Source organism: Mus caroli, chromosome 10 (genome assembly GCF_900094665.2).
Source record: "Mus caroli chromosome 10, CAROLI_EIJ_v1.1, whole genome shotgun sequence".
Lineage (NCBI taxonomy): Eukaryota > Metazoa > Chordata > Mammalia > Rodentia > Muridae > Mus > Mus caroli.
In genome coordinates this window covers 61,255,808-61,270,268 of record NC_034579.1, presented here as the reverse complement: position 1 = coordinate 61,270,268, position 14,461 = coordinate 61,255,808, and the positions used below count along the sequence as shown (strand labels likewise).

The 14,461-nt window shown below is 42.5% G+C and overlaps 1 protein-coding gene across 1 annotated transcript in view; it reads left to right on the top strand.

Annotated features, from left to right (window-relative positions):
* The window catches only part of Reep3 (receptor accessory protein 3), an 87,333-nt gene that overhangs the window by 28,515 nt on the left and 44,357 nt on the right, over positions 1-14,461 (top strand). Inside the window, exon 2 of the mRNA XM_021173853.2 lies at positions 6,212-6,284. Within this exon, the coding sequence (XP_021029512.1) occupies positions 6,212-6,284 (73 nt within the window). The remainder of the gene's footprint in view (positions 1-6,211; positions 6,285-14,461) is intronic.

The window sequence follows — 14,461 nt, the reverse complement described above, 5'->3', positions numbered from 1 at the left end:
AAAAAAAAAAAAAAAAAAATAACCTATGGTCAATCTTGATCTAATGCTAGGATGAGCCTTCATGGAGAAATAAAGGTTTAGAACAAGGCAGTACTGGTTGGTCACAGGCGGCTCTATAGAACTTCAGACTGTTGTTGGTACAAGGCTGATGAGCCAAGATGACACCACAGAATTCGAATGTGGTGAATAACTAGTGGTCTGTGCTTACCACAGGAATGGGGCCGAAGGGACGACCACTATGAGTTAGTCCATCCGGTTTGTCAACCCTGCTCCAGTCTGAGTGCAGGCAAAACAGCCCTTGTGGGATGCACAGAGGACGCTTTGGTAACTATGTTGCATTTCCTGTTGTTCTGAGGGTGGGACGCTAATTGCAGACACTCATCCAGACAAACCTGCTGCTGCTGTCTTCCACCCTTCTGACTTTTGATTCTGTAGTTCATTGTGTTTATTTGGTATTACTTCTACCATTTTTAGTTACTCTCTAGTCTGGTTGGGGTTTTTGTTTGTTTGTTTGTTTGTCTTGTTTTTGTCCTTTAATATATTAAAATACCATGTGTTTGATTCTGAAAGGAGTGAAAATAAGAATTTGCCAAGCAACATTATACTTCGACATATGGAGACTCATCAAATGAACTCCGCAATATTTGTTTTAACAGTTAGTGGTTTGAAATCTCTTACAGTATTAGAAGCGTAACTTGTGATACAAAGGTTTTGGGGGGTGTAATGCTGAAGTTAACTATAGTATTTATTGGTCTTATTTTCTAGGCATGACTACTTTAATCCATATGTTTACTCTACTTTTTAAATTATTTTAGATTTATTTTATGGGTATAAGTATTTTACCTACCTGAATGCCACATGTGTGCCTGGAACCATGTGGGGGCGCGAGAACTAAACCTGGGTCCTCTTATAAGAGCAGACAATGCTCCTAACCACCGAAATATCTCTCCAGTCCCTGTTTATCCTATTTTTAAAATGACTACTTCGGGGCCTAGAAAGTTGGCTTAACAGTTAAGAGCGCCGGGCGTGGTGGCACATGCCTTTAATCCCAGCACTCGGGAGGCAGAGGCAGGTGGATTTCTGAGTTCCCTGGTCTACGAAGTGAGTTCCAGGACAGCCAGGGCTATACAGAGAAACCCTGTCTCAAAACAAAACAACGACAACAACAAAAAAACAGTTAAGAGCTCCTGTTGCTCTTGCAGAGGACTCAGGTTCAATTCTCACCACCTTCACAGCAGCTCGCAACCAGCCCTAGCTGCACCCCAGGGAACCTAATGTCCTCCTCTGACCTCTAAGGGTACCAGACAGCACACACAGAACACCAACAGACCCGAAAGCAAAACACTCATGCATAAAATCAATCTAAAGTTTACTTTAATGCTTGTTTGGCTGGTTTGGTTATTGTGTTTTTTGAGACTGATAGCCCAGGCTGGCCTTAAACTTTCAGTAATCCTCCTGCCTCAGCCTCTCAAGTGCTAGGATTATAAGTGTGCACCATTATGGATAACTAAAAGTAATATCCTTTCAATTCAATGTTTATTTTTATATATTATTGTATTGGTAAATTAAATATAATGGTGTTCCCTTCTAAACAGTGTGTGTGTGTGTGGGGGGGGGGTATTTAACCATGTCCATTTTTCAGTTCACACAATTGAAGGGGCCACTTTGCCTTACTGGAGGTGTGGGCTATCTTGAATATTTTGGCCAAGTTTTCACTCCTTCGGTGGCAATAAGACGGAGAGGAAATGAGTAACTATTTCTTTTTGCCTATATAACTTTTTTTTTAAATCAAATTTCTACGTGAATTTTATATGGAGTAAATATTCCCTTTGTAAAGCTTAAGTTGCTCTTGTAGGTGGTCTCCTAAAATGTAGTTTCATTTTATAACTCCCCATGCCTTGGCTCCATGCCCGACCTCCCAGGTTACAGCCATTAACAGTAGACCCCACTCATTAAGGAAATAACACCTCCCTTCAAAACAACCCCTAGAAAACATCACTCGTGTTCCTAATAAGTCACTTTCGTATTCACATTGGACAATAACTCGTGAGGTTAACAGAGGCTCAGTCCTTAAAACCCACCCCACTATTTATAAAGACATCGACTCTTTGCCCAAGTTGCAAACGAGAAGCAATATTGGTTTTTGTTACTTCAAAGAAGAGGTGTTCAGGATAATCTACTTGTTTGTTTGATTATTCTGTCCAATGTAGAGGTTAAGGAATAAGAGCAAGTCGGGCACCTTTAATCCCAGGCACTCCAGAGGTAGAGGCAAACTGGTATCTAAATTCGAGGCCAGCCTGGTCCACATAATGAGACCCTGTCACAAACAAACAAAAATAAGGGCAAAACATCTGTAGACAGAGCATCAATACCAAATTTTTACTATATTTGTGAAAAGTATCTGCTTTGGAAGCCAAGTGTATACTAAATAATACATTACACTGTCTAATTATTGAACTAAATACAGGATGACTAAAGTCTGGCCAAGATTTTCCATAAAATTCAGAATGTCCATAATTCAAATGTTCTATATTAAAAGGTAGACGCTTCGGAGGAAGTGTGTGACTTAATTAAGAAAGAATAAAGCAGAAAGAAAAGGAAGAGTTCAGGGAGAAAGAGCTAGGGCGCTATGAATTGCAGGCAGGAAGCTATATCTATGCTCAGGACCAGAGTGGAAATGCTGGAGGCATAGTGAGAGTCTGGGATGGAGCAGATGGTTTGTATGAGGAAGTGGTCTTCAATTATATTTTGAGGAGTTCCCACAGAGGCTGGTCTGCAAGGGACATCCCTGAGCACAGTGGTGTGGCATATCCATTAGAAAGTCCCCTGCTGGCATGCCAAGGAGCACGTTGGGATGGCCAAAATGTCAGCTGGATGGCATGAGCCCAGTGTATTATTGGCCATGAGTTTTTTTTTTTTTTNTTGGTATNTTTTTTNTTTTNCTCTGTGTGTGTGTGTGTGTGTGTGTGTGTGTGTGTGTGTGTGTGTGACAGTGAGAGTGTGAGATCAGAGCACAACTCATTGAAGCCATTTCTCTCCTTCTACCAGGTTAGATTCTGGAAATCACATTCAGAGCATCAGACATGGTAACAAGTTAAGCTGCCTTTCTGCCCCTTTCAATCTCATAAGATTAAAAAATAAAGCAGGCAAATCGGCACATCTACTGTCACCAAGGACAAACCAACAGGCCTGGGGGGACAGACTGGATGGTCTAAGGGTAGGATGTGACAGACCCGTGCAGAGGATAGCCTCAGTGAGTTCCACCCTGGTGATCCTGGATTCTGTGGCAGTGTGAAAGACAACGCCTTGGTGGTGTGCAGAATCCAGAGTGAAAGGCACCGCGGGTGCAGTGTGCGCATGTGACTATTTAAAATACAGTCACAGGATTGTTCCTCGTGTGCACTGTGAGGACTGGCAAATGGCTGTCCTGGGAATTGAGTTCTGCTTTACCCTTAGATAGTTGTCGTCAATGCTCCAGGGAGTTTGATTGTATTCTAAAATCCCTGGGCTCTGTGGTAAGGCTAAAATCCCCAGAACCAGAGACTGGGAGTCAGTTCTTCTGGTAGGTGGCAATCACCAGGTTCTGTTGCTAGGTAAGGCAGAGATTGTCAGTGTGTCATTTATAGTTGCTGAAGATAAAATCCCCAGCAGGAGAGAACTTGCCATTTCTCTTCTGACCTGGGGACATGAAGCCACAAACCAAGGCCGAAGGAAACCACCAGGAAAGCACCGTCTCAAAACAAACACATATAAAATAAAAGCTGTGGGCAAACTAAAAATAGAGATGTAAATATTTACTCAGAGAAAGACAGACTCATCAACCAGGACTATAGCTCAGTGCTGGAGAACTTGCAAAAGGCCTCAGGTTCTATCCACTGTACCACAAGAGAAAAGAAAGGCAGGCTAAAAAGGTGGTTCAGCAGTCACAAGCCATTTCTGCTCTTGCAAAGGACCCAAATTTGGTCCCCAGCGCCCACGTCAGGTGACTCACAACCTCCTATAACTCTAGCTCCAGAGGTCACAGTGCCTTTTTCCCACTTGAGTGGGACATCTTTACTTATGTCCACCTACACACATATGCACACACTTTAAAAAAAATATTTTAAAAGAAAGAAAAATAGACTTGTCTTAGCCAGGAATGATAGCACACATCTATCTAACATGGCCACTTGGGAGTTAGAGGCAGAGGCCTAAGATTACAAGCTCAACACCAGCCTGGGCTGCATAGCAAGACCTCCATCTTAAGAAACAAAACAAAATTTTACAGTGGCAAAATCTGACATAACAGAAAACGGATCAAGGTTAACACAGACACTGATTTCTGTTGATAATATGTGCCCTGGATAGAGCATGATAACAATGTTACCTGGCCTTTGTGGTTTCTTCCACAAAACCCATACCTCTGGCTAATAGTGAGAAGAACATCAAATCTGGATAGAGAAGCCTCCTACCGTACACTTGACCGGTACTCAAAGCTGTCATAATGACCTTAGCATCAAGGAAAGTACAAAATGTCCAGGCTAGAGAGAGCTGTGAAGTCGTATGAGCACAGTGTGCTGTGCTTGCTGGGAACCTGGAGCCTAGGATATCTGCTGCTATGTGAAAATGAAGGAAGCCTGGGCTCCCAATGTAAGATAATAATGGGGGCAGAGGGGGCGCTGTATGGAATATATAGAAATTATTTGTATACTTCCTAACTTTTCTGTAAAACTTAACTATAAGATAAAGCAGCTATTTAAAATAATCCAAATAACACTGGGTATTGGCGGCAGTGTGTGTGGACCTTTAAGTGTGAGACAGCCTGGGCCATGGAGTGAATTACAGGAAAGCCAGGGCTACACCGTGAAACCCTGTCTGGGGGGAAAAATACTAGTAAGCGCTTGAAAAAAATCAGTACTAACTCAGATATTGTTAGATTATTAATTTCCATTAATAATATTAATATTATCATCATAGTGATTTTTATCTTCTTTTTATCTGGCATAATTTTCCATCAGATAGGATTTGATTACGTAAGAACAGAGAATGAAGTCATCTCTCTGGAGGTATGTTGAAGTAGGTGAAGGTTACTTCAGGAGGTGTAATTTCAGAGAACCGTTTGCGGAGAGAGTAACCAACGTTGGTAAATATTGTGGGAATCTGCGACATTGGGAATAACCGTACTGATTATTGCTTGTCCTTGGCCTTCAAGGACAAGCATCGCATTGGGAATGCAGATGTTAACTGGAAAGAGTTTTCTTTTGTGACATATCTGTCTATTCTTTCCCTGTGTCCTTGCTAACCTTAATAAATGCAATCGAGTCCCGTTGGTAATTTAATTTTTTAGGTGCTTAGAGTTATATTTGACAGATATTTGAGAATTTCACACACGTGTACAGTGTATTTTGATCCTGTTTCACACACACACACACACACACACACACACACACACACACACCACCTGTTTTTCCCTCTTGAGTTCTCTCAGATCCAGCCCCACCTCATGCCTAGTTATTTTAATGTATATCGTTACTAATACTGAGTACTGCCTCACAGTCTGTCATCTGTAAAAGCCAGTGCTGATCCAGCTGGTAGTTTGAAGTGTGAAGATTTTTTTTTTTTTTTACCCACAACATTATATGTGTGTGCGTTAAGTTTGCTATCTACAGATGAAAGATTGTGAACTTTCTATAATAATAAAAGTGGGATTCTCTCCAGCTGCCAGAGATGGGACGATTTTTACCTTTGATTTTTTTATTTTCTTTTTTTAATGTTCTTCGGGAAAAAAAATATATATATAATATATAATTTGGTGAGGTGATGAGAAAAAGATACATTTTTTTTTTCCTTATTTTGGTTTCTCTGTGCAGTTCTGGCTGTCTTTACTTTAAAAGCCTTTTTTTGCTGGGCAGTGGTGGCGCACACCTTTAGTCCCAGCACTTGGGAGGCAGAGGCAGGTGGATTTCTGAGTTCNAGGCCAACCTGGTTTCTACACAGTGAGTTCCAGGACAGCCAGAACTGCACAGAGAAACCCTGTCTCAAAAACAAACAAACAAAAAAAAAAAGCCTTTTTCCCCCCAAAAGCAAAGTTTTTATTACCATGAAGCTGGTATCTAATTCATTAAAATGGCCTTTTTGCATCTGAATGTTACCATCCTAATACATTTCCTGAGTCAAATCTTGAACTGTTAGAAGCACCGCTGTATCGAATTAACAGGATTTTTCTTTTCAGGCTGGTGTTTGGAATGCTCTATCCGGCGTACTATTCCTACAAAGCCGTGAAGACGAAAAATGTCAAGGAATACGTAAGTAAAGCTTCCGTGATTTTCATGTGGTGTGAGCACAAACCTTGAAAGCGCTGCAGTTTTAGAGTTAGATTGATGGGTTTGGTTGAAAGGTGATACTGGAGTGTTGTTGTGGAAATAACCATTTTTTTAAAATGGCATTGTTAACTGACAGTGAAGCTTCAAATGGCCTCCATTGACCACTGGCACCTGGAGCTCAGAGTTCCCAAGAGCAGTGACACAGGGCTCCTAATGGCCTGAGTCACAGTGGACTGAGGTTTGTGTGCCTGCTTAAGGTGCATTGGAGGAAAGGTTGTAGTTTTTCAGCTTTGCGATTTTACAGATGCACTGTTGCCTCCTCTTTCGTGGCACTTTTGATTGAACATGTCCCTACCCCATTCATGTTGACTATTGCAGGTTTGAAGCTAACTTTTCTCTCTGTTTTTTTAAAGATTTATTAATTATTATATATAAGTGCACTGTAGCTGTCTTCAGACACATCAGAAGAGGGTGTCAGATCTCATTAGGGATGGTTGTGAGCCACCATGTGGTTGCTGGGATTTGAACTCAGGACCTCTGGAAGGGCAACCTGTGCTCTTAACCGCTAAGCCATCTCTCCAGCCCCCTAACTTTTCTCATAATGAATTTTTTTTTAATTTTGTTTTTGCTGTGTGTGTGTGTCTGTGTATGTGTGTGTGTCTGTGTATGTGTGTACACCTTGGTGCACATGCATATGGAGGCTGAAGGTAGATGTCTTCTCTCTGGGAACCTGTAGGTAACTGGTACAGTTAGGCTAAGGAGCCAAAGAGCCTAGGGTTTTCTTGCCAGTCTCCCCAGTTCAGGCATGTGCCACTGCACCCATTTTGTGTTGTTTGGGGGCTCTGAACTCAGGCCCTTACACCAGCCAGCTAGCGCTTCCTCCACCCTCCACCGAGTATAACAGAGTATTAGCATACACTTCCTTGCTGGCGAGTCCTGGCGTAGTTTTCTGTTTTGGCGGAGTACATTTCCAGACAATAACAAATGTGTACCTTGGGCAGTTAATCAAAAGAAATAAGCACCCAGTACTGAGATAACTCACATCAATAACTGTGGCACTTTAAAAAAAAAAAATCTGTTTGAGGGAGCCAGAATATCCATTTCAAAAACGAGCAATCTGATTGCACTTAGAACTTGCACAGTTGCCTGGCAGACAACAGACACCATTCTCTTTCCAGCTCTCCTCCATCTAAAATGAAATGGAGGCCCATTAGGCGTCTGCCCCTCCCCCACCCACTTTTCCCTGGAGAGTTCCCTTAAATGGAATCTTAGAGTGAGTGTGACCTGTTGGGATTGGCTTCTCTCGGCTGCCGAGCTGTGTTCTAGGTCCATCTGTGTTTTTGCATGTTTCAGTGTTCCCTGTGTTCAGTGGGTCCTGATGGTTGGAACAGTGCTCCATTGTATTGGTGAAACCAAACAATGGCTTGTTTATCTGCTCATCCGCTGACAGACGTCTGAATTGTTCTGCTTCTGTCTTTTGGCTCTTACGAATAACGCTGGCATGGACATGCCCGTGTGAGCATCTGTCTAAGTGCCTGTTTTGGGCTCTCGGAGGTGTATAACTGTGGCTCTTTGTAAGGACTTTGGATGGCAGCCTTGCCATCCAGCCCGGTGTGTGATCACAAAGATCAGAAATCCAGGCTTGATTCTTGAGTCTCTCTACAGGTATTTGAGGTTGCATAGAGCCAGTAGCTGAAACTTTCATAATGAACCTATTCAACATTTGTAGTCACATTTCTCTTTCATATAAGGCCAGTTTTTGTAATGACCTGCACGTACGCATAGACCTACACACCGCAGTTATAATGGTGGGATACATTTTTTATGAGAGGTGAAGAAGTTAGTTGGGTGAGCTCTGGAGTTTTTAAATCCTTTTATGATACAGATCTCTTGGATCCAGGACTGGGAAAATAGTCTTAAGACATGGAAGCGTGTTAAGTCATACTAATTTAAATTCATTTTATAAGTAGCTTGAAGGGGCATATTTCAATAGGTGCCGTAATAAATATTTCAAGTGCCGTGTTATGCTACTGGCTTATATTAGTTTTTAAAACAACACTTGCTTTCCGTTTCCAGCATTTCTCAAGCTGCCTGTGGTGAAGGACCTGTTTGGTTATGTTTGCTTTGTGTTTTGTGGTCCTGGGGATGAACCGGTTTGGTTTTGTTTCCCCTGGAAGTCATTTACCATTACTGTTGTAAAAATACAATGGAAATGAGCCCCTAGTAAAACAAAGATGCAAAACCCCAGAGACATATGAGTGTAACACTGATTATTATTCATTTCAATGGACGTGAAATACTGCTCGCTCTACTGTGTAATTCTCTACTTAGAATCCTTTTTCCAATGGCAAAAGTGTATGAATAACCCCTCATCTGTAAAGTGCATGAGACTATGAGCCATGGGGTATACTACTGGCCAGACCTTAATAAATGGAAGCTCCTTTATAGTGTGTACTCAGTGGGATCTTTCTCTGATTCTAGCTAACTGTACGGTTGAAGAACTGGGTGGTATGTCTTTCAGCTATGGGCTCATCTCACCTTTAAAGCATTCCAGGGCCCGTTGTAGAAGCCCAGGCCTGCAGTCCTAGCACTCTGGAAGATGAGGCAGGAGAATCACTGAAGACTTGAGGTTAGCCTGGACTACAGAATGAAGAGACTCTATGTGTCTCAAATAGAAAATAGATAGGTAGACAGCCAGATAGATAGATGCCCTGTCCCAGGTAGATTGACAAGGAGATGAGCAGGCAGATAGGTAGGTGGGTAGATAGACACAGACTCAGTATCGCAGATGGATGGATGGATAAGTAAGTAGGTAGAGGGAGATAGATGGATAGATGTGTAGATAGATACAGATACATATATACATAGATGGGTAGATACATACATACATGCATACATACATACATACTAGACAGGTAGATACATACATACAGATACATACACACATACATAATAGATACATACATATATAATAGATAGATAGATAGATAGATAGATAAATAAAGACAAATAGGTAAGCAGATAGGAGGGTAGGTAGATAGGCAGACCAAAGAGCAAGCTAAATGGACAGCAATAAGAATATAAAAGTATTAGGGAAGCATAAATAAATTACCTATACGTATAAATGAATACTAAAAAAAATGGATAGTTAGAGGTTGATCTAATTATAAAACAATGATTACTCTGCTTCCACTATGCATCAGGGTTTTTGTGTTATCCTTTCCTCTCCTTTCCTTTTCTCTTCTTTTCTTTTCCTTTCCTTTCTTTTAGAAACATGGTTTCAAGTAGCCTAAACTGGCCTCTAACTCACTAAGTAGCTAGCTGAGGCTGGCCTTAAACACCTGATCCTCCTGTCTCTCTATTCCAAGTGCTAAGATCAAAGGCATGTGTCCCCACACTCAGCTCCACTTGAAAATGTAACTTCATCTGTTTTATTCCCTTAATAACACACTCAGATTTTTATTATTGGGTTATTTGAACATGTAAGACAATTAGAGATAACATGCTTCTGAAATTTTAATTCTCCTTCATGTGCTAAAAATAACTTAGCCTGCATAAGAGAATCCATTAAATTCAAAACTCCTGTTTTGAAAATACAGTGAGTAAGAAAAGTGAACAGGTACTGAACTGGGAGGCCAAACCTACTCCATCTTGGGACCGGCCTCTATCGTAAAGGGGAAAACAAACAAACAAACCTGAGATTTTTGATCTGCAACAGAACCCAAGCTACACCCACATACCACAGCTCAGCTAGTCCACGACCTGAGTTCCTCCCTAGCTACTTCCAACAACAGTTAATCAAAGATTAATCTGATTGTTTCAGATGCACTTTCAGACTGTGATTGTCTTACCTCAGAGCACCCACCTGTGGACTTACAGTAGACATTCAGTTAGATACTTGCCAGGATAGACACCCCCTCCCTTACTTCCATTTCCTATAAAACCTTGTCCTGCTGAGGGTTGAGGCTGCTCCACTTTCCCTTCCCGTCCTGCTGTGTCAGGGTTGGTTGGAAGAGAGCCCAAGCTTGTAATAAAGAGACCCTAATGTTCTTACATGGGAAACGGCTGCTTGGTGGCCTTTTGAGGTTCACGAATGCTTCCTGGCACAACAAAACCAGGAAGGAATAGAATACATCATTGAAGACCTCCATCACTCACTCGTCTAACAGCAAGACTCTGAGAAACCAAGCTTGAGGTGCAGTGTGTGCATTCCCTGGAATGAGGGATGAGTACTTAACTACTCCCCACAAACTTCAGAGCACTCCTGCATATCACCATGTCGAGTTGCTGCTCATCCCAGCCACCACACTACTCTAGATGGAAAGCCACAAAAATATTTAATCCCAGACATCCCTAGAGTTCAGAAATGTAGAATGGATCCACTTGGCTGTGTTCCCTCCGAAGGCTCTGATTCCCGTGGAAGCTCTGTCGTTCAGACCTGGAAGCTGCCCACATTCCTTGGCTTGAGGCTCAGTCCCTGTGTCTTTGCAGCCAAGAGCTCAGGGCTGAGATCTTTGGATACCGCCAGCACTGGGCTTTTAGCCTTCTGCCTCCTCCTTCCTCTTGTATGGTCCTTCATGAACGACTGGGCCCACCCCCCAAGGTTGTCTGATCCTTGGCCTTAATTCCATCTGCCGCCTTATTTTCTCTTTCTCATATAGCCTAATATACTTAAAATTTGTAGGAATTAAAACAGGGATCTATTCCCAGGAAAGGAGGCAGCATTCCGCCAACCCCAATAATATCCAGACTCGTGTTTGCTGTCCATTCACCCTGGAGTGTTGTGTCCGGCCAGCAGATCACAACCTGGGTTCTAGCCTGGAAAGGCATTTTGGAAACCTGGAAGAGAAGAGGGGCTAGGCGGCGAGAGAAAGAAATGTAGCTAAGACAACATTCTGATCAAAGCTCAATTTTACTATTTCCAGACACTCAGTTATAAAGGAAGGGGGAGGGAACCCGATTTCCCGCCAAGTAACTCAGGGTCCAGTAGCAGGACGAACACGTGTGCGCCTCCAAGCAGCAAAGTGACAGGGTCCAACAGTAGGCGTGGCAGGACAAATGAGCAGGAAGCTCTACCCTTGAGCAAGCAGGTTCCATGCTGGGGAAAGGGAGACCACACTGGAGGACCTTGTAGGACAGCATGGGTCCACACCAGAGCTCCTGGGTTTCTAATCACTCTGTTCTACCGTGCTGCCATTGTTGTTGTTGTTGTTGTTGTTGTTGTTGTTGTTGTTGTTGTTGTTGTTGAGACAGGGAGCTCTGTGTAGCTCTGGCTGCCCTAGAACTTTCTGTGTACACCTGACTGGCCTTGAACTCATAGAGATCCACCTGCCTCTGTGTCCCAGGTACTGGGACAAAAGGGAGTACACACCACACCCAACCCCAACAGTGCTCCTGTTTTTAAAAGCAAAGGTGATGGAACCGGAGAGAAGTCACATGATATCGCAGACGACCTAGATTCTGTCAATAGCTCATATCCCTGATTCCATTCCAAGAGAGTCAGTAACTACAGCTGAACTCCAAGAGCACCAGGCAGGCATACAGTACACATCAGACAAAACATTCATACCCGTAAAATAATGGAAATAAATATCTAAATTTTTTTTAACATAGGTGACATTCTAACTTCACATAAACATTGGGGCAGCTTTCATTACCGGCCAGTGACCATTCTTGGGATTAATTACACTTTGGGGGCCACAGTGATTTGGCTATTTTATAACAGGGCATTGAGGCAGGACCTCGAAGCTCTCAGATCAACCGTGAACTGAGAGGTTAAAATTTTTTGATAGGGACTGGAGAGATGGCTCACCCATTAAAGGCTAGGCTCACAACCAGAAATTTCCATAGGACTGGCCCTGGCTTAATCCCAATGCTCAGGAGGCAGAGGCAGGCAGATCTCTGAGTTGGAGGCCAGCCAGGTCTACAGAGCCAGTTCTAGGACAGCCAGGGCTACACAGAGCAACCCTGAGTCAAAAAAACAAGAAAAAAAAATTAGAAAGTATTTGAAAGTCCTGTAAAAAATTGGAAGAGGAAAAAAAAATCTTAATAGCCCTTATTTTCTCTGAGAGCAGGACATTAATACAGTGTTCTTGTGTTCACCTGAATTTCACCAAATAGAGCCATCCTGTTTAAACTGGTCCTGCCATGTTTGGCAGATCTGTAGACTCACTTTATTTTTTTTTCCTGTGGAAGTTTCTTAGCAGTAGTAAACCTCTTTGCATGTGTATGTTCTGATCTCAATATCATTTTATGCTGCCCGGTAGTACTGTATCCCTTAATGTCTGTCTCCTACCATAGGAAGGGTTTGGCTACTTTAATTGTACTATTCGATACCTAGAACATAGTTGGTATAAAGTAATTAGTCAGAACTTTTGAATAAATGAACTTGTAAGACAGAAAAGCTGGCTTCTCGGTGCTTGCAGAATGCTACATTGTGCTTGCGAGAGCCTGTATGTGTTCCTGGAGGACCAGTCTGTTTCCTCAGCTTGGATTCTGCCAGGTTAGGGCATGTACAAGCCCATTCTCAACGCTTATCCCCAAACCCAGCGTCTTTGTGATAGTTAGTCCTGACCTAAATTCTGCTGATATCTACTTCAAAAGCATGGTCTGAAAGCAAACATTTTGGACTAATTTACTTCTTCCCTCCCTAACTACTACCATTCCCCCAAAGCCTGCAAATGGCAGGTTGCACCTGATAAAACAGATGCCGTGTGCAAATCAAAACAAACGGGAGAGCTCTGTGTGTTTTGGCAGCGTTCCTTTCTTCCTTTGCCTATTTTTAAAGCAGAGCTTTCCTGGGATATAATTTCCTGTATGGTGTGGCTGATATGGCCTACTTAGATGCTCACAGCCTTGCAGTAATTGAAATGCAAGCTTACTGGAGATTTAATAGGGTTTTTGCAAAGTTTTCCAGGCTCATACATCTTAAAGATTCCAAAATATGAGAGTGTTTACTTCCAAGTCGTGTGTAATTGCTGTAGCTTTTCTAGGAAACTGGTTTTCTTATTCTAAGAATACTGGAGAGTGCAGCAAGGAAAGACTGGCTAAACAGTACTTGAAAGTTAAAATCAGACATTTGGGCCTGGGATTTACTGTGAACAAGGAACAAAGGAGGGACAGGCCTTTGGGAGATGACTTATTAAAAGGCCCAGCAATGACTCTAGTCCTCTGTTGAGTTTCCAGCGTGACCTCATTTTTCACTGACTGTGGGGGTGTTAGGAATGAGCATACAGACCAGGGCCTCGCTCTGGAGTACCTGTCATTCAGTGACAACTGAAGCTGTCTGTAGTTTTAGGGTGAGGGCTAAAGGGAGAATCATACTAAAGAGCTGTGTTACTCCTTCCCAGCACCCTCTGCCTGGTAAAGGAAGCACGGATTTCCACTGACCTACACAAGTGTTCTGGGTACCTCATGATGGGAGTCCAAAGGTTCATCCCAGGGAAAGGATGTAGCGAGCGTATTGTTAGAATGTCTTCCTGGTGTGGACGAAGCTCTGGATTTGAACATAACACTCAATATCACAACAACTATAGTGATACCTCATTTGGTTCCAAGATTTCAGGATGGAAAGTTTATTGATGGGGCTGGAGAGATGGCTCCGTGGTTAAGAACAATGGTGGTTCTTCCAGGAGTCCTGAGTTCAATTCCCAGCAACAACATGGTGGCTCACAACCATCTATAATGGGATCTGAAGTCTTCTTCTGGTGTGTCTGAAGACAGAGACCGTGTACTCATTTACATAGAATAAATTAATTAATCTTTTTTTTTAAGTTTATTGATTAAGGTGAGCTTTTTTTTTTTTTTTAAGAAAATTAGTTTTTATCAGCCACATGCTTATCTGTTTGTTTACATTCTGATTGGACACTTTTGGCGAGGAGGGGAAGTGTGATCCCCTAAAATGTTGTCCAGGCTAGCCTCAAACTCTGATCCTCCTGCCTTAATCTCCCAAGTAGCAGAAACAATAGGCATGTACCACCAGGCACAGCCTGATCTATGTTTAGTACTTACTTTTAGACAATAGGTTGTTACAAAAGGTTCACCTTGAAAAGACACTTGCCGGGCGGTGGTGGCGCACGCCTTTAATCCCAGCACTTGGGAGGCAGAGGCAGGCGGATTTCTGAGTTCGAGGCCAGCCTGGTCTACAAAGTGAGTTCCAG